The sequence below is a fragment of the Chelonoidis abingdonii genome, chromosome 6 (genome assembly GCF_003597395.2).
Source record: "Chelonoidis abingdonii isolate Lonesome George chromosome 6, CheloAbing_2.0, whole genome shotgun sequence".
NCBI classification, from domain to species: Eukaryota; Metazoa; Chordata; order Testudines; family Testudinidae; genus Chelonoidis; species Chelonoidis abingdonii.
In genome coordinates, this window is record NC_133774.1 from 113,348,314 (window position 1) to 113,372,880 (window position 24,567).

Sequence of the window (24,567 nt, forward strand, 5' to 3'; positions counted from 1 at the left end):
TGCTGATCAGAGCTCCACGCTGGGCAAACAGGAAATGTAATTCAAAAGTTCGCGGGGCTTTTCCTGTTTACCTGCCTGCTGCATCCGAGTTCAGATTGCTGTCCAGAGCGGTCAGTGGTGCACTGTGGAATATCGCTCGGAGGCCAATAACGTCGATTTCCGTCCACACTAACCCTAATCCGATATGTTTATATTGATTTTAGCGCTACTCCTCTTGTCTGGGAGGAGTACAGATATCGATATAAAGTGCTCTTTATATCGATATAAAGAGCGTTATAGTGTGGACGGGTACAGCATTAAATCGATTTAATGCTGTTTAAATCGATTTAAACGCGTAGTGTAGACCAGGCCTTAGTCTCAATAGAGAGTAGGTCCTGAAGCTCCTTGGAGGCGCTGTTGAACTGCTCTCCCTTTAAAGGGCTCATTAATGCATATGGGTTATTGTCTGGCTATGCCAAAAGGAGAGGAGACATTTGACATGAGTTTAATCATGCCGCAACTTTATTATTAGATGCCTGGGACTGCAGATCAAAGTGTACAGCGCAGGCAACCCCATGTTTAGTCCATAATTACCCAGGAGGCTTTTACCAGGTCCCTCTCTTTTTCCATCCAAGTCCCTTCAGCAAATCCATTGCCGGGACCTTATCATCCACTGCCCCCCTCATAGGAGGGTTAAGATGGACTATGAGAATGGGGGGTTGGCTCCCTGCCATGCCAATCATAAGAGTCCTCAGCTGCCGCCAGTTTGTTCCTTTACGGTACACCTCTTTTTAAGTCTGCTTCAGGTGGTGATCTTTTAAACCCCACATTCCCAGGGGATGAGTCAGCAACCACACTGACTCTTTTTGCAGCAGTCCCCCTCCCCCCCGCCATAAAGCATTGTTCCCTTCACTCAGCCAGCCAGCCAAACACCACCCCCACCCCACTTAAAGGTGCAGAAGGGAAGATTCATGGGAAGGTTTGCACATATGTAGCACTTTCTGCACATACTTTACTCTTAAATGTGTAGCTTAATTTGCAGTTGAATTTTGATTATTAACTTTTTTTTAAAAGGTTAATGAAAGCAAAATCCTGCTTGTGTTATTGTCACTATTTAATATTGATATTGTGGTGTAGCCCAAAGGCCCTCAACAGGATCATATTTGTATTGTGATAGTATCTGTACAAACAGTCATACTGGGGGGAAATGGGGTTGCGCCATGGCAGGTGCATTGAGGATCTCTGAACCATTTTGCTGCAGAAGATCAGGACTGTTCAGAGAACCTTCTAAGACTAGGCTCTGTAACAGACTGTTCTACTACCTTTAAAAGAAAGCAGCATATACAGTGGGTCTTAACGATGCTTCCAAGCCAGGAAGTTGTACCCTACTAGGCTGTGGTGCACTTGCGCGATGCATTAGCCATTTCAGTTTAGTGCTTAAGGAAGTGCTGTGCTGGAATTGTACCTAGATAAATATACACACTGTATGCCATATAGTACCAAACCCAGACAAATAATGTGCATATTTTTAAAAAAAAAACAAAAACCAAAATACTAACAGCTTTTTGCTGCCTGTTTGATAAAAGAATAAGTTAGACCTAGGACTGCAGGCAATTGCTGTTGTTTCTGTAGAAGTATATTAGTTTCATATGTTCCATTTGGAAGAGTCTGAAATTTATCATTGTAAAAAACAATTCTAAGTCCTATTTTTGTTAAGTTAGAATAATTTCTTGCTCACCTAACATGCTCCATCATTTTCAGCCCTGATTGGCTTTCTATTTGTTTTTCCTGGTGGTGTTTCTAGTTTAAGGGTGGCTGAGTAGTTTGTGACTGCTGAACTGGTAAGAGTTTTTCCTACCCTGACTGGCTCAACAGTTATTAATGTTTCTTTTCAGCCAAGATTTGAGGATGAAATCTGTTTATCAAACAGTAGATGGAAATCTACTTGACTTGCACAGATATGGAGCTGAGTTGCAGGGGCTAGAAAGTGGGCACATTCTAGAATTGTGGGTGTGGTGAATGAAGCATGAAAGTAGAGTATCACCACTTTTCTCCCCACTTCAATTCTATATACTTTGTCATATGCAGGACATGGTCAGCTGTTTTTTGTTTGTTTGTTTGTTTGTTTTAGTAAGTATTATGCAAATTGTTTTTCAATCAAACCAAACCCCAGATCAGAACACTCCTGAAGTTTGGAAAAGTTCAGCTCTGTATCCTGTTTAGGCCAATCCAGCCCCCCAAATTTAAGTCTGAACTTTGAGGAAGCTGGGGCCTGGTTACTAACTTCTTCCTATGCTAGGCATATAGGGTTAAATTTTCTGCTATTGTAAATTGGTTCCATACATGCTGGAACTAGGGGTGCTGGGGATGCTACCACACACCTGAGTTTGAAGTGGTTTCCATCATATACAGGATTTACAGTTTGGTTCAATGGCTCTCAGTACCCCCACTATGGCTCTCAGTACCCCAGCACCCCTGACTGGTGCAGCTCCACAGACTAGAGTAGACCAATATCAGTTAACAACAGCAGAAAAATTTGGCTCAGCTTTTTTATGGGAATTGACATATCTGGCTTCCCTATATTCCTGTGGCTGGGAGGAGAAGGAGCTATCAGAAATTCTCATCTGGAAACTGTTTGCACTAGGGCAGCGTCCACTTCCAGAGTATTCATGTTACTAGTGGAGACTTAATATTTATGTCCTCCTCATTTCAGAGGAGTGTTTCCTCTTCTGAAACTTTACTGGGATTTTCCCCCTTTGCCTCAGATGTTTGATTTTTCTAAAAGGAGTTTTCAAGTGCACTACATATGCTGGATTTGTTCCCAAAAGTCATTCTGGAAGAGGGCCTTCTGGGTGTGAGGGATCGGCATCTCAAGCTCTCTTTCAGAAGTCACATGGGAATGCGTACAAGCAAACCTTCAGTTTCAGCAGTCATGTATTTGGTTTGTAGATGAATATAGTTGGGAGTATTCCATGGAATAATGCCTTTGCAGCATGTGATTGAACAATACCTCTGTTGTCTTGTTTCTATTTAAGTCATTGAGAATTGTGTCATTGACTTCAGTTGAAGAATAGGATTCTCACTTTATAGTCAGTGCTAAAGATACATTTTTCATTGATATTACAAAACCTGAGAATTGATATTGTATATTCCAATTAGGCCACACTAGAATGAGAAAAACAAAATCCTCTTCACCATCACCTCCAAGCCCTTTTGCATGTAGCCCTCTAGGCATGATATGACCTCCCATAGCTCATCTGCAAGACTCCTGCTCTACCTACATTTAAGTCCCTTTTTTAAAACCCTCTTTTGCTGTGCTGAATACAGTGAATAGTGAATACAGTAGTATTGAAAAAATCTGTCTTTGTTGCTCCTTTTCCCATAACATCTAGCTACACTTTTGTTTTTCTCTGTGCTGTGATCGCCCCAGGGCAGGGACTATCTCTTCTTGAATCACTGGAAAGCATGTAGCACACTGTTGATGCTCACAAATAGACTGATGAAGAAGTTGAAATTCAATTGGTTGAATCTGTTCTAAGAGCTGTATTACAATACTTACGAAAATTGGGCATCACCTGATAACCAAAATGCTCTTGTAATGCTTACTGCTCCATGCTCCTGTGCCATGTGATTAGGAGTATCACCTACTTCATGCTGACTGAGGAGAACTCTGTTGTGATAGTATCATGTAGGGATTCAGGATACCTCCTCCTTCATCACAACTCTGTCTGTTGATATTGCTTCTCAAGGAACTTCCATCTTCTGTTCTCTTAGCTCACTCCACAGACATACCCACTCATTCTGTACACACTACTTGTTTCCACCCTCTACTCTTCTTAATTCATCTCACATACTAAGGAAAATGGACTGGAATAGTTACTGTGGAATAACTTGCCATGTGGATGCTCTGTTCTGGAATACAAGTCACTTTATTCTGGAATAATTAGTGTGCTTCCAAAGTGGAGTAATTATTCTGGCATATAATTCCTTTTTTTATTCTTTAGTACAGTATCCACAGGGGAAGTTAGTCTGGAATAGCTATCATAGATTATTATTAGGGTTGGAAGGGACCTCAGAAGATCATCTAGTCCAACCCCGTCCTTAAAGCAGGACCAATTCCCAATTAAATTCCCAAATGGCCTGCTCAAGGATTGAACTCACAACCCTGGGTTTAGCAGGCCAATGTTCAAACCACTGAGCTATCCCTCCCTATCATGGAATAGCTTATCTTGGTCAATTTTCCTGTGTAGACAAGCCCCAAGACCCAACATAGAAGTTTGAGACAGGTTGAGAGGAGATGGGAATTCCTACCTTGCAGCTGGGAATTGTAATCAAATTGTTTTTCAAGGGGCCAAAGGTTGGCTAGAACAAGACATACAACTTGGTTATATAAGCCCTACAGCTATTGCTGTAGCTGAAGAGCAGGTTTCATCGCCTTGTTTCTCTCACCTCCCAGCTGTTTCTGTATTTGCTATCTATTATATCATGTTCCAAATGTTGCTTTCTCACAAAGCAAGTTGGCTCTTACCTCAGTGTTCAGTTCCTAGGTAAACATGGTGGTGCTAGGAGAGTTATACTTTTTTTGTTGTGACAGTAATGCCACATTGTCTTAGTCTTTTACTAATGGATGCTTGGAGGTGGCTTCATTCATAGCTGGCATGAGTTTTGTAATATCAGTTTAGTCCTTATAAAGCTTTTCCATGTTAGTTTTCACAAACAAGCAAACAGAAACAATCATCCCAAAAAGTCCTAGCCACTTTATTCAGTACGGTTTGGCACAGTCGTCGATGAGGATGTCCAGGGCTGAGGCTAAGGATTGTTGTAGATCAGAGCTCAGGCAGAGCTCTGTGGAGAAGCTTGACAGCACTTGCGTATCTCATAGCTTGTCTCTCTCCAGAGTTATCCACCCGTCATCCACATGACTTAACTAACAATATTTTTTAAAGTAAGCACCTACAAAAACAAAAAACAACAACAAAAAAGTCCACTCTGCCTGCCTTCTCCAAACACTTGTATTTTCACAGCCTAAAATGCTAAAACCCTGTTGTAGAAGCATAAGCAATTTAAGAGAAGAAATAGAAGTTCAAGGTTCACCTGCAGAACATATTAGTATGTTTATTGGGTTAGTTAAGGGCATGACACACTGAAGGTGCAGAGAGAAGGAACAGCAAGGGCTTCAGATTGTGTGGTGGGAGCGATAATGAATGTCACCGGGAGCAGAGACAGAACGTTTGGCACTACTGTATATGTGTTTACAATGAATGGGATGGTGTGTCTTTAATGACTGCAAAACACCTTCTCTTCTCTTCTGAGCCAGCTTGCATGCCATATTTTGTGTGTTTCCCTTTCTCTTACAGCCTTCGTGTAGATTCTGAAAAAAATGCATTTAAAAGCCTTATTTCGCTTTTCAACTGGGAAGAGGGGGAAAAAATACTTTTCAGTGTCACACTGGAAAACAACTTAGCAAAATAGTCTTGTGCAGGTTGTTGTCTTTCTCTTTTCCTGAGCCCTCACCTTTTTTTTTTTTTTTTAAATTACCAACAGACCCCCACCCCCTACCCCCAAGGAATATTTTATGGCTCAGACGTGAACCTTAGTGGCCATTATATTTCCACTGTGCTTGTTTGCAGATATCAACTTGAAGATTTGCATGGTACAAAGATTGCATCACCCCCTCAGTCTAGTAAAAGCACAAAAAAATCACTTCTTCTCTGAAAGTGCAGTTCATACATCTCCATCTTTGTGATAGCACTGAAGCCATTATGTAGCAGTTGGCCCTGATACGCTTGCACAGACACAAATTGAGTCCGACAGGACTGATGTCTCATGGACTTTGCTGTCATTTGAAATGCTGGCATGAAGATGGTAGCGATGAAAGAGGGGAGCTGGTGCCTTTAGCACTTTGCCTATGAAGATTTCTTAGATTCATATCTCTTGATAGTGGTAGCTGATTCGAGAGGTAGTTTTACAAAAGAGATTGATAGCAGCAGTAGATTTCTAACATCTGGTCATCTTTTTTTTCTTCCTTGAGTAGATTCTTTCAGCATTGCACTGTAGTATAAAATAGGCTCTTCATACCACCCACAAGTCTGTAAGATCCATCAAGTGGAATAATTAGTATAATTCCTTCCCTCCTTTTGGTTTTTATCTTCACTGCATGGAAGCTACTCAGGCAGGGTAATGAAAAAGAGAGAATCTTATTTTCTTATTGTGCTTGAGCTAAGTTTCAGACCTACCAAAGTATATAACTTACTACTCTTTTGAAAAGTGCAATTAAATTGCAGTGTTATTTTAGTGACACAGTCGGGCTATTTTGGGATATCTCTAATATTTCCTCTCAGAGGGAAGCATTTCTACGTTCTGCAATTTCTAATATTGCTTGAATGGAGTGGATTTAACAAAGAATAAAATGGATTTCTTCTTAAAGGCAAATGCTTAAACTGTATTGTTGATTAGTTCTTATATAACATGTTAAATTAAACTGACTGAACTGAATCTGGGCTCTTATTCATGATTTCTGTATTGCATAATTTAAATATACAGGAAAATAAGAGAGGAAATGTAACCTTTTAGACATGTGGGACCAACATTGAATATGAGTTTCGATGTGTTAATATGGGGTATCCAATATGCTAGCATTGCAAAGCTGGTATTAGGAGTAGTCTGAGAAGCTGATTTAGCCCGGTCATTCCTACCTGATGCCAGGAAAGCAGCTTCCAATATGTCATTTGTTAGTGGACTTTTATCCTGGACGTTGAATCCTTTTCTAAACCCTTCCTTATAGCATCAGTATGCCTCATTCTGGTGATGTATTAAACTAATAGTTCATTAGAAACGACAGTTCATTCTCATGATATATTACTCAAAATGCAGTGCTGAGCCGTCAAGACAAGACTCAACACATGGGATCGGTTGATCTGAAGATGGGAGAAGAAAAGGTGTGCTGGGGACAGGATGCTCTGTGGCTCCAGCATTCTGGCTTCAGTGCTAGTAACATCTGCAGCACCTCGCTACCGTCAGTGTACTACAGTCTCCTAACGATTCTTTGTATTTTTAAACTGTTTTGCCTCCAACTGTAAATACTGGGGAAAAACAAAACCAACCTCCCCTAACCGTATTTCTCTCTCTCTCTCTCTCTCTCCTTTTCTCTCCACCGCTCCACAGGCTCTGAAAATACTTCATCAGAAATTTCAGACTGCACAGACTCATAGTGGCTTCTGAGCCAGTGAGACCGAGGCTGCCAAAGCATGCTGGTGCCAAGCTGTCGGATGATGCACATAGCCAGGCCAGTGGTGGTGCTCCTGTGCTTTCTGCTTTCTGCTGATGCTGAAAGTAAGCTTTACTATTCAATGGTGTTAAGATTTTAGCCATAATGAACAGTTTTGTTTTCAGCTAACAGTTGCTGAGAACCTCTGAATGAGTGTCCTTTTCAGTAAATGTTAAAAATCAGTGAGATCCTCTGTCGCTCACAGCCATTATTTGAACAGGTTTGTTTATGTGACTTCCTTACCATTTTTCCCCCTAATGCTCCTTTTCTTAGTCATCTAACAGTTTCCACTGTTCTCTTTTTCTGTTCCTTTCTTTTTGCCAGTTAGTTGGTAGAAATAATATTAGTGAAATTATATAGGTAAAATGAATCCTAACCTTGCTTACCACATGGCAAACATCAGTTAGTTGCATTAGGAATTTGTTTACTTCCTTGGATATTTCCTTTTAAGTTTAGTAAAATAAACAATAGACTGTTGAGTCCAATTAAAATTCCAGGCACTTTGTAGCTGTCACAGCAGCTGTTCTAATGTATTATTTCCGACAGCTGTCGTGGAGTACAGTATTCAAACAAATCAAGCAGAACTGACAACTTTGGCCTGAGTGGGTAGTATAGATACCTAGGTTCTGTGTATTGGGCAGAATTTGGACATTTTATGATACTGCAAGGTTTTGGTCAATTAGCTTACCAATTAATGAGAAGATAATATCTTTTTTTAATTGGGAAATAATTAGGCCTACCTTGTTTACACGTGTTGTTTTTCCCAGCTGTCCTGTGGCTTTTTGCAGAAATGTTATACCAACAAGAAAAGCCACTTGCCACTGCCTGTTGACAGGCTGGTTTGCTACATGCTGTTCAGTTCACTTGATACAGCAGCATTTTTCTCTTGGTTCTTCTTGGGATTATTAAAACATCAGCATTCATGAACTCTGCCCCCCTTCTGCCTTTAAAGTGGATTGTGCTCTCTCTTACAACTATGAAAACACAAAAGGGCAACTCTGTTGAGATAAATAGAGTTACAACAGAGTAAAAGTGGTGTGAGATCAGAATCGGACACTATTTTAGTGAGAATTCATTCAGTTCTCATTAATCCTGTTACTAATTCATTGTGGACTCTGAGTGCACTGAATTACATTGAGATAGCAGCTCTTAAAACATGGAAATGGAAAAAAAAATTAAGGCTCTGTTTTCTAAATATAGCACCACGAAATTGAAATACATGAAAAAACAAGCATGCACAAAACATACATGTTCTTAGAATACTGACAGTTAAGATTATTTGGGTCGTTTCCAAACAGTTAATGACCAGCTGGGATAGTTGTGTCTAAGGTGAAGCCAAGGACATTTTTAGACTTTAGCCAGCAAATAATTAACTGGAAAATAGCTCAAGCACTAGACGTTTCTGCTGTTTTAAAGCACCATCTTTTTAAAAGACAAAAATCTATGTTTAGTGAACAATAGATTTTAGAATCTGGTATTGCTTTTCTGTATAAGATGCCAGAGTACTGTACTTCTGGTGGAGCTGAAGTGAATTTTTGTGTGTGTTTATATTGCTTGTTCTTTGCCTATCAGATAACAATTGGCAAAAGGACTGTAGCACTGCTCTTCTCTTTTATAAAGCTTATGAGAGAAGAGAATATACTCCACTGAGGACTAATGTAGGATTTACTTTTAAACAGGCTGTACTATAAAAGCACTTTAATAAAGATCTTAATAGTGCTTTGAGATTAGCTTTTCAAAAGTATTGTGTTTCCTGTCACGTCTTTAATAGTTAAAACAAAATGTGGCAGTAGCTCTTAGACATGGTTGTGGCAGGAGGTTGCTTTGTTCATAAGTATCTATTATTAGCATGCAGCATCAACATGCAGATTAAGGGTTGTAAAGTTGTGCTTTGGATTAGGATGAATTTTTGTAGCAGTTATTGTTGATTGATCTTGGCTAGACATTAAAGAATGGTCATGAAGGGTAGAAAAGTGATGCAAAAATAAAGATTATTCACCTATAACTAGAATTATTACAGATGGTTTCCACAGAGGTCAGACACATCCCAAGAGTGGGACTCTGCAGAGGCCCTTTAAAGAAGATGCTTATCACATGTTTAGTTTTCTTTTTGTTTTGCACACTGGTTTATACCATATTGTTGTGTCATTGTTCATTAATATTTTCCCGTGACGGTATTAGATATCAAATGTGTTCTGATTGCTCTGAGCATAAGAGAAAAATCCATCATATTTCCATAATTGTTTAAAAAATAATCCACAAATCAGCCATTGGCCAGCTGAGTTCTGTGACAGAGGAACTGACAGCTGATCCGCTACCCTTTCTGGAAGGTGTCCCTATAGTTAACGGGCATTACCAGACAGAATTTCAGGGAACCAGGGCAGCCAGTTGAAGAGGGATAAATTAAGTTAACCACATCTTGGAGGGGTTGATAGCATTACCGTATCATCTACTGTTATTATGCAGTAAAGTATTTATTGCTCATTATTGTTGTTTACCACTAGAAGAAAGAAAAATTAGTATGTTTAGATCTGAATTTAAAAGATTTAAAAACAGGAAAAATATATTTTGAATATCAGAAGGCTATCGGACATCTAGCTAAAATGTCAGTATCAAACTAGAAATGGAATCATTACGTTGTATAATTGAGAATTTGCTTCTCTAAGGGAAACTGAAATTCCTGAAACTAAATCCAACCATATGTATACTAGCCATGATTGTATCCTGGAGGGTCTGAGATGACAATCAAGAGTGATGAGTAGTTGGATAATTCTTTTAAACAAAATAATATTTTTGGTACATGTGTTTTAAATATTTGCCTTTATGATCAATAGGAGTAAAACTGAATTGGGCAGTATAGCTTATGGTTTTTTTTATGGGGAAAATGCAGTTTCTAACCTGAACAATTTAAAATATTTAGTTTATTTAACTAAGAACATTCTAAAATGTTGCATGTTTCTTTAGCTTAATTTTCCTTTACTACTTTTTCTTTTAAATAAAATATTTACTTTTACTCCAAAGTGGAGTTGTGATACAATGAAAGAGAAATGTGCTATGACTAAGGAATGTAGAAAGTGGATAGATTTTTAGCACTAGTGGGTGATCTTGAAAATGATCAGTTCATATATTCAAGCTCTTATGAGAAGAGACTTTCATCTGAGGTAACCTCTACTTCCCGATTCCAGTCTGACTATAGCTATAAGGTCTGATCCTGCCAAGTGGTGAGTGCCCACATTTCCCAGTGACTTCAATGAATACTGAGCATGCTTGGTACTTCATGGGATTGTCCTCACAGTGAGACCAACTCTTTGCTGCTTATTTGCTTCCTCTTCTCAGGCCTGGCTGGAGCAAGGCTTTGCAACACATGGGTCACAGGGGAATTCAAAAAGTTAACGAAACATTTTGGTCATCTGAATAAGTGGGTTAAGTTTTGGCTGAAAGTTTAAATCTATTTTAATCTGATCTGAATGGCCCCTTAGTAAACGTTAATGAATGAATATTAGCTAGATGCTCTTAGAAGTGTATGTCTTGTTTTAGTGAGCTTTGACTATTTAATCTGAAGAAAAAATCCCTGTATGTGTGAATCTATAAATGTTGTTCTCTTTTCACTTAGTCTCTCTCCCTATACAGTTAAGACTGAGATTTTTGAGTTTCAAGTAGTTAATGTGCACAGACTTTAAAAGTGTGTGTCATTATATACATACAAACCAATGCAAGTACTGTTCACACACATTTTATTTAAAGTCTTTCTAAATCATGAACAATAAAATATACATTCTTATTCTGAATGAAGTAATTTGGCTCCATTTAGTCCTGTAGTTAACGTTACTAAATACACAATCAGTTTAGGTGGGTGAGATAATATCTTTCATTGGACCAACTTCTGTTGGTGAGAGAGACAAGGTTTTGAGCTCTACAGAGCTCTTCTTCAGGTCTGGGAAAGGTACTCTGAGCATCACAGCTAAATTCAAGCTGAAACAGATTGTTTAGCATAAGTAGTTAGCATATATTCTAAGGAACCATTCAAGGTAGAAACAGGGGCGGCTCTAGCTTTTTTGCCGCCTCAAGCACAGCAGGCAGGCTGCCTTCAGCGGCTTGCCTGCGGGAGGTCTCCAGTCCCGCGGCTTCGGCATACCCGCCGCCGAATTGCCACCGAATCCGCGGGACTGGCGGACCTCCCGCAGGCAAGCCACCGAAGGCTACCTGACTGCCGCCCTCGTGGAGACCAGCAGGACGCCCCCCATGGTTTGCCGCCCCAGGCACTCGCTTGCTGCGCTGGTGCCTGGAATCGCTGCTGGGTAGAAACAACAAGGAGTCCTTGTGGCACATTAGAGACTAAAAATTTATTTGGGCATAAGCTTTCGTGGGATATAACCCACTTCATCAGATGCATGGAGTGGAAAATACAGTAAGTAGGTATAAATATACGTCACATGAAAAGATGGGAGTTACCTTAAAAAGTAGGGGATCAGTGCTAATGAGGCCAATTCAGTTAGGGAGGATGTGACCCATTCCCAACAGTTAACAAGAAGGAGTGAATATCAACAGAGGGAAAATTATTTTTTGCAGTGATCCAGCTACTCCCAGTCTTTATTCAGACCTAATTTGATTGTGTCAAGTTTGCAAATTAATTTCAGTTCTGCAGTTTCTCATGGAGGTCTGTTTTTGAAATTTTTTGTTGAAGAATGGTGACTTTTAAGTCTGCTGTTGAGTGTCCAAGGAGACTGAAGTGCTCTCCTACTGGTTTTTAAATGTTACAATTCTTGATGTCTGATTTGTGTCCATTTATTCTTTTGCATAGAGACTGTCCGGTTTGACCAATGTACATGGCAGAGGGGGCATTGCTGGCCCATGGTAGCATATGTCACATTGGTAGATGTTTCAGGTGGAATGAGCCCTTGATGGTGTGGCTGATATGATTGGGTCCTATGATGGTGTCCCTTGAATAGATATGTGGACAGAGCTGGCAATGTGATTTGTTGCGTGGGTTAGTTCCTGGCTTAGTGTTTCTGCTATGTGGTGTGTAGTTGCTGGTGAGTATTTGCTTCAGGTTGTGGAGCTGTCTGTAAGTGAGGACTGGCCTGTCTCCTAAGTCTGTGAGAGTGAGGGATCATCCTTCAGGATAGGTTTTAGACCACTGATGATGTGCTGGAGAGGTTTTAGTTGTGGGCTGGGTGACAGCTAGTGGCGTTCTGTTACTTTCTTTGTTGGGCCTGTCCTGTAGTAGGTGACTTCTCGGTACCCTTCTTGCTCTATCTGTTTCCTCACTTCTCCAAGTGGGTATTGTAGTTTTAAAAATGCCTGATAGAGATCCTGTAGTTATTTATCTCTGTCTGAGGGATTGGAGCAAATGCAGTTGTATCTGAGGGCTTAGCTATACACAATATATTGCGTGATGTGGTCTGGATGAAAGCTGGAGGCATGCAGGTAAGTATAGTGGTCAGTAGAATTCTGGTACAGGGTGGTGTTTATGTGACCATCACTTATTTGTACTGTAGTGTCCAGGAAGTGGATCTCTTGGGTGGACTGGTCCAAGCTGAGGTTGATGATGGGGTGGAAATTGTTGAAATCCAGGTGAATTCCTCAAGGGTCTCCTTCCCCTGGGTCCTGATGAAGAAGATGTCATCAATGTAATGCAAGTAGAGGAGGGACGCTAGGGGGCGAGAGCCAAGGAACCATTGTTCTAAGTCAGCCATAAAATTATTGGCATACTGTGGGGCCATTTGGGTACCCATAGCAATTCCGCTGACTTGATGGTATAAATCATCCCCAAATCTGAAATAGTTGTGGGTGAGGACAAAGTTGCAAAGCTCAGCCACCAGGTTTGCCATGACATTATTGGGGATACTGTTCCTGACAGCTTCCAGTCCATCTTTATGTGGAATGTTGGTGTAGAGAGCTTCTACATCCATAGTGGCTAGCATACTGTTTTCTGGAAGATCACAAATGGATTGTAGTTTCCTCAGGAAGTCAGTGGTGTCTCGAAGATATCTGGGAGTGCTGGTAGCATAGGGCCTGAAGAGAGAGTCCACGTAGCCAGATAATCCTCCTGTCAGGGTGCCAATGCCTGAGATGATGGGGCGTCCAGGATTCCCAGGTTTATGGAACTTGAGTAGCAGATAGAATACCCATGGTCAGGGCTCTAGGGGTATTTCTGTGTATATTTGTTCCTGTGCTTCTTCAGGGAGTTTCTTGAGCAGATGGTGCAGTTTCTTTTGGTACCCTTCAGTGGGATCAGAGGGTAATGGCCTGTAGAATGTAGTGTCAGAGAGTTTCCTAGCAGCCTCTCGTTCATACTCCGACCTATTCATGATAACTACAGCACCTTCTTTGTCAGCCTTTTTGATGAGAAAGTCAGAGTTGTTTCTGAGGCTGTGAATGGTGTTGAGTTCTGCACGGCTGAGGTTATGGGACAAGTGACGCTGCTTTTCCACAATTTCAGCTTGTGCACGTTGGCGGGAGCACTCTATGCAGAAGTCCAGTCTGTTTTTTTGACCATTAGGAGGAGTCCATGCAGAATTCTTCATCTTGTAGCATTGGTAGGAAGGCTCTTTGGGTTAGTGTGCTGTTCAGTGGTGTGGTGGAAATATTCCTTGAGTCAGAGATGGCAAAAGTAGTATTCCAAGTCACAGCAGAACTGTATCATGTTTGTGAGAGTCATGGGGCAGAAGGAGAGGCCCTGAGGTAGGACAAACTCTTCTGCTGTGCTAAGAAGAGAGTGGTAGAGTTGCCTGTTAACCCCTCTGCAGTCATAGGACAAAAAGAGGTTTGTTTCAGAGGGGTAGCCATGGTAATCTGTATCCACAAAAACAACGAGGAGCCTGGTGGCACCTAAAGACTAACAGATTTATTTGGGCATCAGCTTTCGTGGGTAAGTCTTTAATGTGCCACTGGACTCCTGCTTGTTTTTGAGGTTGGTTGGTTTGTTTGTTACAGATTTTTGTAATATGCCATAAATCTAATGCTTCTGTTCAGGCCATGATTTTTAGCATCTATCAGAATTATGAATTTAAGCTCCCCGGCTCATCTTTTGAAAGTGTTGAGTAGATTTCCTTCAAGGAGAGGACTGATAGGTCGGATAGAGAGTGATCACTTTGTGACGAGTCTTTCATCCAAAGGTGTTGGAGTGTTTTTGTCTTTTATGGGTTCTAGCATGGAGTGGAAGGTGACAACTAGGGGTGTCCAGTAAGAAGGGGTTTTCTTTCTGTGGAAGCAGGTTCTCATGGAGTATTTGGGTGCCCCATATCATGATACTATCTACTTCTTTTGTGGAGTCTCCATGTTTGATAAAAGTGGTTTTAAGTGTGGTAAGGTTTCTATTCCGGACTTTCTCCATGGAGCATATTCTGTGGTTCCTGGCTGTAGATAACAGGTTTCTTGTAGTCTTTTAGGTGGTTACTGTATCTATCAAGGAAGGTGTGGTCATCCGTGGAGTTCTTGTGTATGGTTGTCTGTAGCGTTCCATTGCTGAATCTGATTGTGGTGTCTAGGAAGTTGATGTTAGTGTGGGAGTGTTCCAGAGTTTAACAGATGGGTGGTGGTTGTTAAGTTGTAGCAGAAATCTCTGAGGCAGTTTAAGTCCAGAAGATGAAAACATCATCTATGTATCGGAGGTTTATCAATTGTACCCACTGTCCTCACTCCAGCCATAGGGGAATCAAGGGAAAGGGGACAGTCAAGTTGTCCAGAAGTTTTTCTTCAAGGTGGCACATGAAGAAATTGGCATATTGGTGAGCCATTCTAGTAGTGATGGCTGTTCCCATGGTTTAGACAAAGTGTTTGTTGTTGAATGTAAAATTGTCATGGCTGAGGATGAAATGGCTGAGTGTGGTGATGTGTTTGGGGTAGATATCTGAGGGTTGTTCATTGTCTTGTAAACTGAGGCAGGCAGTTATGCTATCATTGTGAGGGATGTTGGTGTATAGGGAAGTGACATCCATGGTGTTCTGAGGGAGGTTGTTAATGCTGTGGAGTTTGTGGAGGAAGTCAGTTGTGTCCTGGAGGAATCTGGTCCTTTGGGTGGCAAGTGGTTTGTGGATGGTTTCTGTGAATCCTAATATTACTTTAGTAAGAGTGCTGTGGACAGATATGATGGGTCTGCCTGGGTTCCCTTTTTTGTGTCTCTTGGGAAGCATTTAGAAGATTTCTGGGGTGGGTTTGTGGAGGATGAGTTTATAGAGTTTATCTTGGAATTGTTTGGAGAAGGAATTGCTGGTTTTTTTAAGTTCCTACACTGCATATAGGTTACATTTGGGCAGTTCCCTCAAAATAAAATAAAAGCATTTTATGGGAACTGTACTAGCCTATCAGTCCACCTTCAGGCCTTTTTAAAATTATTATTCGTCCTAGTCGCGATCTTTCCCCACTTGTTTAGTTGGTTTATTTCTCTTCTGGATCCTGGGATGCAACTAACAAAAAGCCAGGGGCATTTGTGGACGCAGGTACGGGAGCCAACACAATGAACACTCAGAAAACTGAGCCACAATGTCTTTAGGATGCGACGTGTCTGTCTGTCTGCCTCACCGCCCGGCTGCCTCCAGGCTTAGCGGAGGAGTTGGAGGGATGACTACCTGCTGTGCAGCTAGTCTTCTTTCTTGGGCAGGTCATGGGGTGAGACTCGCCTGCACTGCTGTCTGCAGTGCTATGACTCTTCTTTTCTAGCCTTTGGAAGGACCTAGCCTATTGCTGCCCATGTGAAGTTGCTCACAACAGACAATGGGTAAGGACCCTCACTATAGTGGTCAACACCTTTCTGTGAAAGAGTCCTATGTGGGGGGGGGGAGGGAGGTGTGTTGTCTTGTCTGCTCCTGCTCATCTTTACCATTACCCAACACGAGGGGCCTGAGAGTGCAAAGGGAGTCCCATTACCTCTCCTATTGATTTCAGGATTGACAAGACCTTGTGAAAATCAAAGGAGTGGACAGGGATCCCTCTTCTTTCCCTCCTGCTAGCTCTGGTGTTCTCCCTATTCCAATGAGGTTTCTAAGAGTGAAGAGGCTCGTTCTGTTTGGCAATGGGTGGTGGGGCCCAGTCCTGTTTTTTCCCTTAGTCTGTGAAGAAGTTAAGGGGAGGAACTTTCAGTTTTATTTGTCTCCTGCACCATGGAAGGGTCGAGTGGACGATTCTGCAGCCCACATCTTTCCCATTCATCTTACACTAGATTCTGCTGCAAGGAAGGGGGTAGAAGAGGGAGAAAGCTGGCTGATCGCCTACTCCCTATGTCCCTCTTCCAGTCTTTGCATGATGCAATAGTGGGTGGAGAAGATTACCTTCCCACCTTTGTAGGGGAGGTTCAGTGTGTGGGGCGGTCTGCATGCTACACAATTAGTCGAAGAAGCCACCTTAGGTGACCAGTTATATGTATGTTGCTTCATTACCGGGTCTTATAGTCAACTAAGTGCCTTCTGAGTCGGACTTTGTAATCCACCTCTGCAAGTAGTTGTAGTGCTTTAGTTCAATTGTCATGGTTACTGCGAGATAGTGCAGATGCAGTGTTGTGTAATTTGACTTAATTGGCCTCCAGGTGGCGGCCCAAATCATCTCATCTGAGACCATCTGGATCATACTCAAGTCTGCTGCACTGCAGGCAGAGTACACAGAAACAGAACCTCCCTTGCTAAAGCCCGGGACCTTTGAATTCCATTCCAGTTTGATCAGCATTGGGAGCATTGCCAGCTTGGCACGCTGATCATGGAGACTACACGCCAAATGTGCTCCAGTTTTGGTCTGCACAGGAGGTGGGGATCATCAGCTGTGTGGGGAGAAGAGTCGGCAGGTAAGCTCCATCCAGTAGAAGAAATGCTACATCTGTGCAAAGATGCTAGTGGAATGGGAGATAAGGGTTAACATGAGGGACACACAGCAGTACTGTGTGAAAAAAAAGAACTTTGCCAAGCATACCTGAGGCAAGGGAGGTGAAGAGTCGTTCTGATGCTGAACTCCACATATGCCAGTTCTACAACAAGCTCATGCGATTCTCGGGGGTAACGACTCAGCACTCCACACACTAACATGGACAGCTCACAGGAGAGTCTAGAGACAACAAGGAAAAATATATGTTGATGAGGAAGAGGAGGAGGAGGAGAATGGAACATGCGAGTGGTGGATCCAGTTCCCCAGGACCAGGAAATATTTTTAACCTCTTGGAGCCCTGTGGGCTGCAGACATATGGTGATCGACCGAGAGGCCAGGAGGCACCTTGGTGAGTATACAGTTAAAATGAAAATCCAGTGAGCTTTGTGGTGCAACATCATTCATGGTATTGGATGTTGACTGTGAAGAAAAAACACGGTGCTTGTGATTTTCTGGTACAAGAGGCCGCTCCAGCTATGCATAGGGTGGCCAGCAGAAAATTGTTGGTGGTGGACTGGATAGCCAGGGAATCGGCATGGAACTCTAGAAATTCATGGACGGATTCTGCAATCCTTGCAGATGGGTTTTGAGCATGAGAGGCAGTCTTATTTCTTCCTCCATTGTAGAACACTTCCCATGCAACCCTGAACTAGATTCTACTGGGCATCATAGTGATCACACAGGAAGACAATAAGGTAAGGGTTGCTCCCAGACATTTGAAGCAATCCCTCCTTCCTTCTGTCTCTGTCCCTCAGAGACTGATATCACATAGGGTCGCCTAGGGGAAACAGGAGTTCTCACTATAAAGAAGTGTCTTACCCATGGGAGGGGGAAATAAAGGCATGTAGACCCACCCCAGCCACCCACATTCCACATCACCAAACCACGTGGCTACTAACATGCATTTACTGTGCTCAGCATGGGTTGCCAAGTAGTTTAAAGTGGCTAATAAGGGACTGAGGCTTCACATGAGATATTCCGCAGTTTGGGAGTGAAAACGTCCCCACCCCATTCATAAACAGCTTTCCGTGGTGCTGTGGGGAAGGGCCGTTGTTCAACTAAGTACCTGTGCTCCCGACATGAGCCTGCCATAAACTTCACTAAAAGTGCAGTCACTTATGACCTGGAGGGGGTCTACTCACCATGGCTGGAGCAGCAAAACAGCACAGTGAACAGTTACCAATTCTGATTGTTATGGCTTGCACCTAGTGTAATAAGATGGTTTTTTTTATTTATTTTTTTAAAATGAAAATGACCTTGCTATGGAAACATTTTATGCATGTACAATGGCTCCTTTATTTTTCCCCCGACTGACAGCTGGAAATGTGTTGGTGGGTCATCAACACCTGAAAGCAGACTTGCTGATTAGGAGGAGGAGAAATAGAATGTGGGAGGACGTGTTTACCAAGATAATGAACGCCTTTGGGACAGCTGACACAGAGCTGAGAGCGTGGAGGATTTCACAGTCCAAGGATTTCACATGGACATGGAGAACAGGAAAGCATCCAATGAGCGAGAGCGTGCGGAGAAGAATGAGATGCTTCCAATTATGAGGGACCAAGCAGACATGTTGAGGCGTCTGGTTGAACTGCAAGAACAGAAGCTGGAGGGTAGAGTCCCTCTGCAGACCCTGATGGACAGCCAGCCAGCATTGCCTGACGCAGAATCTTCCTCCTCCACATGTTCCATGAGGTGTGGGTGAAAAGTCCATTATCCCTTTCATTTAACTTGGGTGGGGGGGGGAGAGTACAAGGAACAGAAGGCACCCATTCACAGACCTTTGATGGTCTGGATTGCGGTGTTATGTTACACAGCTGAAAATGTGTCTCCTCTTCCAACTTTAAAACCCCTTTTCTCCAACATTACATTTTCTTTCTGTTCTCCTTCTTTACTTATATTTGTTAAATAAAGTAAATGTATGCGATAAATAAATGTTCTTTATTGAGTAGAAGCAGTGGGCTTGGGCGAGGCTTTACAGAGACAGTCATACAAGCCAGGTGAAAGTTTGGGAAAGCACAATGCAGACAAGCAGCTTACATTACTGTGACTCTTTATTGAAATGGCTTTTCAAAGCCTCACAGATACACAACACCCCTTGCTGTACTCTTCTTATTTACCTAGTGTCTGACTGCTCAGAAATGGCTGCCATGTGATCTATCTCAACTGCCCAGCCCTGTGGAAAATTGTCCCCCTTTTTTTTCACAGATATTATGGAGCACACAGCAGGCAGCTGTAGCCATGGGGATGTTCTCCTCACTAAGTAGACTTCTTAGATTTCTCCAGCACCCTTTTAAATGACCAATGGCATATTCAACCGCCATTTTGCACTTGCTTAGCCTATAGTTGAACCGTTCATGCCTACTGTCCTGAAAGCCAGTGTATAGCTTCATGAGCCATGTGAGCAAGGGGTAGGCTGGGTCCCCCAGGATAACTGTAGGCATTGCAATATCCTCAATGTTCATTTTGTGGTCTGGAAAGAAAGTCCCAGATTGCAGCTTTTTGAACAGATCTGAGTTCCTAAAGGTGTGCATATTATGAACCTTTCCTGACTATCCTACACTGATGTCGGAGAAACGCCCCCTGTGATCCACCAGTGCTTGCAACACCATTGGAAAGTGTCCCTTTCGGTTTATATATTCTTTGGCCAGGTGGTCTGATGCCAAGATGGGAATATGCCATCTATCGCCTCACTGCAATTAGGGAATCCCATCCCGGCAAAACCATCCACTATGTCCTGCACATTTCCCAGACTCTCAACCCTTCATAACAGAAGTTGATTAAGGGTCCTGCAGACTTGAAGCACAGCAGCTCCCATGGTTGATTTACCTACTCCAAATTGATTCCCCACTGACCAGTAACTGTCTGGTGTTGCAAGCTTCCAAATAGCGATCGCCACTTGCTTCTCCGCTGTCAGATCAGCTCTCATTTTTGTGTTGCTGAACTTCAGGGGAAAGCTCTGCACAAAGTTCCTGGAAGATGGCCTTCTGCATTCGAAAGTTCTGCAGCCAGTGCTCATCATTCCATACTTGCAAAGCAATGTGATCCCACCAGTCAGTGTTTGTTCATGGGACCAGAAACGGCACTCAACACAGTGCAGCTGCTTTGTGACTGCCATCAGCATCTGTGAATTGTTTTTTTTTCCAATGGCTTGCAGCAGGGCTGCTTGCAGGATATCGCTATGTTCCGTGTGGTGGACCCTACTTCGGCTCTGGAAATACTTCAGGAGATGGCGCAAGGGTTTGAGATGCTCACAGCAAGAGTGCACAGCTGAACAGGCTCCATGTTTCCAGGGTTATGGCGTATGCACGGTGGGTTTAAGGCACGAAAATCACTGGGTTGTTTGCCGTTGATGTGAGGGAGGGTGCCGACGCAATGTTCCCATTCTCCCCTGTGACAATATTTTAGTCCCATGAGGCATTGCACAAACTTCCCATAACACAGTGCAGCAATGTGCACTTTGGAATAACTACCCATGATGCACTGCTTTGTGCATCGATGCAAGCGCTGCTAGTGAGAACGCACTCGATCGAGACAATAAGCATGATGTGGCCATGCACAATCAACTTCATTAATTCGAGGACTTGAGGTTGAATTATATAAAGGTAACTTAATTTTGTAGTGTAGACAAGCCCTGGGAGAACAATGTCCTCCTTCCCTGGCTCTATGAAAGTATTCTGAGCTGCTCCTATTCCCCTCCCACAACAATTCAGATGAGGGAGAGAACACCACTAGCCACATCTCTGCTCTTCTCCAAGGCTGCTGCAAACCCCCAGCAATAGAAACTCACTTTTTCAGTGTGACTGTCAAACATACTGTTGGAAAGTCTGGGAAAGAAAATGCACAAGAATGCTCCCTGAGATGTGCACAATACCAAACGTGCTATTGTATGAGATTATGGTATGACACTGGCCGTTAATTCAGAAGTGAAACTGGCTGCTCCTGAATGAATAAAGTAAATAAACTGGGGGGAAAAGCAAGCTATGTTTTCCTCTAATCTCTTTAATTTATAGTAATCCCAGGTGTTACTTATAACAACGATAGCTAAGAAAAACCTCAGACAAATGTGATTTTTGAGTTGACAGTGTCCCTTTAGGTGTAGAATTTGACAATTCTCTGCCTAGAAAAAGATGTATTGTAGCAGTTTGTTCAACTGCTAGGGAAACAAAATAGTAAATCTAGCTCTCCTTGTTCAAAAAGGGGACTGTGCAAGTTCATCAGGTTTCTCAATGGCCACTTCGTTCTAGTTTCTATTGTGCGATGGAGGTTAGACTAAAAGAGAACCTTGTATTTTTCCACTAAGACATTAGTAACATCAAATTATTTGTAACAAGAAAATATTTCAGCTATTTCTGTGATCGTATAGTACTCCTGTTGTTTTTCTGTCACTTTCTGAATTAATTGAGCCCCCAGCAGAGCATTAACTAGCAAAAACGTGTGTTTCAAAAACATCTTATGTTTGTTTTAAACAAAGGAATATAGTATTCTATTATCTCTTTCCGACATCTGTAATGATGAGGTGTTAGGGTAAGCACTGAGACAGAGGAAAGGAAGTACATATATAACATATCTGTAACTGGTCTCCTAGAAGTTTTAAAAATGTAAGGGGGCTGTCAGTGTTGTACTGTACTGTACTTGTATGGTAGCATTAAATATCCTCTACAAATGTTGTCCCTACATTATTTCCTAGTGATTTTTATCAAATTACTACAAATTCCTTCCCTTTCCCCTGCACCCCGAAGAAGACAAAGGTAAAGAACCTGGCAGCTCTTCTGCTGAATTAGTCAGTTTTGTGATAGATATGGCAATTTCCTGCATATCACTGAGAGACTTTACATATTAATTTTAATGTTGTGAAAAGAACAGACAAGCAGAAACGTTTAGAGCAAATGCTCAGTTTGTAGTAAATTTACTACCTCCCCCACCTTTGGTGCCCTTCTTCTGAGCAACATGCCAGTTCTCACCCCTTTGTTTCCTGAGTGGGCTCCCACTGTATATGCCTTCAGTTGGCATCATGCAACAACTTGAGAGCTGTTTTAGGTCTTGAGTAGACTAGCGTATGGAAGCGTTAGCTAACATGTTGCTAGCTAACACATGCTAACAGCCTAATGCAGACAAAACAGTGCTCTTAACATGTGTTAAACTGGTAGAGTTGAAGACCAGGCCAAATCTTAGTCTAGACAAGGCCTTAAAAAAAGGATGCTGGCAATCCAATCTACATTTCTCACTCAATTTGCCTGCGGGATTTTCATTATGAAATAACACTTTTTTTTTTCTATTTAAACATTCATACTCCTCACACAAAAGCATGGAAGTTCTGTTTCAAGATGAGGCACATCGATACAATACTCGTAGAACAATTTGACTCTAACAGTTTCTCTTCACTTGGAAATTTATCAAAAGAGATTTTCTGGAATAATGTTCTGGAGTAGTTATTGCAGTGGACACTCGAGTCTAATACTGAAATAACTACTCTAGAATAGCAATTTTGGTAAACTCCCACGTGTAGGCAAGCCTACATAGAAATCCTTTTCATTGTTTTTTTGGGTAACTAGAACTTTGTGACATTGAACCTTGACCGCAAGGGGATTATAGCAATTATAGCTGATAACAAGCAATAACAAGTACTGTAAAATCCAAAAATAAAATCTTACCATTTTTAAATAGTTCATATAATTTTCAAGATCATCTGTCTTCATCTTTTAGTCTTGATGTCATCCACTGTATGTCAAATGGGGCTCTTTGTTTACAGTTGTATTTCTCTGAACATTGGAGACAAAAGTGTGGTGTTGGAAATAAGTTTTAATATAGAGTGGTGTTTCTATTTTCTGGGGGAAAAACAGCTTTAAATTTTACTTTTATACTTTAAAAAAATTTAGATGCTTTTTACAGTTCAACCCCAGGAAATTTGTCAGTTGATTTTATAAGAATTGCAATATAGTATTGTGACAGTAATTTTATACTGCAATTGTTAAATCTGACGTTAAAATGCCTCGAGTAAAGCAGTTATATTTTCAGTTTTCAAAAAGTTCTCTTTTCAGTCAGAAATGGAACAGGCTATTACATGAAACCATTCTTTCACTCTGCTCTGCAAAGTGAGGGCCTTGGAATGCATATGAAGTTCAAGACAGGAAAATCATGGGAAATGAAAATGGTATGTTGATTGTTCTAAAGGCAGTGACTCACTCATGGAAACAATGGAGAATTCAAGTGGCTGTGTAAGCCAAGACTTATCAGTTATTTTATAATGACTTTCAAAGTAAATTTGAATTACATAGTTCAGTCATCCTGATAAGATTCCTAGGGTGGACATAATTACTGAAGTACCTGACGTAAACTTCCTGGTACTGATAGCTAGATCTGCCACTGAGGTATCCAGTTGTAAGGCTTCCAGTAGAGTATCACTCATCCATGGCAATATACACAGTGGTAATTAGCTTACAGTACCACATTAAAGATTTGCTAATATTACCTCCCATTTAACTTGTTTATAATCTTAACCCTTAATTCATTTCATATAATTTAGAAAGATGTATTTTACTTGGAGAGGAGAAAATTTACCCTTTTTTTTTCAGTGCATATACCAACCGCTGACAATAGTAAGAAAAAAACCTTCCATATGGGTAGATTATTCCATAGTCATCTAATATGGTTTTCTTGCATCTTCCTATGAAGCATCTGTTGCTGGCCATTGACAGAGACATAGTACTGGACTTGACTGACCACTGGTCAGATATGTTATGGCAGTTGCAATGTTCTGTCTGTAGTATATTGCTCAAGAATTACATTTCACTACAACAGACATAAGATTAACTAGAGTGTGGATAAAAGACTTTCTGCTGAAGGAGTTTGACAGGTTGGGGAAGCAAGATAAAGACTCCAGGCAATCTTAGTGAACACCAGGGTATACGAAACCATTAGGAAGATCACTGTTCAATTTTGGCCTGCCGTGAACAGTTAAAGGATGACTGCTATAATAGGACCTCATTGTAGTAAGTAGTATCTGTTTGAAGCCATATTCATCAGTTAAGTGGCTCTTGGAGAATGCTGATGTTCCTCAATGTTCAGCCTTTTAAAATTTTGAACATATACAAAACTTTAAGGTTTTCCACTGGGTTTATCCAACTAGTGCCTGGATTAAGCAGGTATAATATCCACAGAAGTCTGTGATCCAAAATCAGTGGTAATATGAACGGCAGAGTAAGTTATATCTCAATTTTAGGTTCATAATTCGTGTGTTAGTAGCAAAGTGATATAAAGCACCACTTTGTTATTCAGTGTGTGTGCAGAAGACTGTAATTTACATGATAATACGTGTAAGTGTATCATAGGCAAGTTTAACATATAGTAGTCCTTCTCTACTTTAACATTTAAACTGAATTAGAAAATGAATTTAGATGTAATCACATGGAATGAAAATTGGTTGGTAGACCATAAACAAAGGTTAAAAATTAAACAGCAGTGTTGGAGCT

At 41.5% G+C, this 24,567-nt stretch overlaps 1 protein-coding gene across 35 annotated transcripts in view; it reads left to right on the top strand.

Annotated features, from left to right (window-relative positions):
• Positions 1–24,567, top strand: part of PTPRD (protein tyrosine phosphatase receptor type D) — a 1,348,190-nt gene that overhangs the window by 936,353 nt on the left and 387,270 nt on the right. For all 35 annotated transcript variants that reach the window (XM_075067326.1, XM_075067339.1, XM_075067332.1 and 32 more), the window contains one exon: positions 7,144–7,311. In XM_075067326.1, coding sequence (XP_074923427.1) covers positions 7,227–7,311 — 85 coding nt within the window. In that variant the 5' untranslated portion in view covers positions 7,144–7,226. The remainder of the gene's footprint in view (positions 1–7,143; positions 7,312–24,567) is intronic.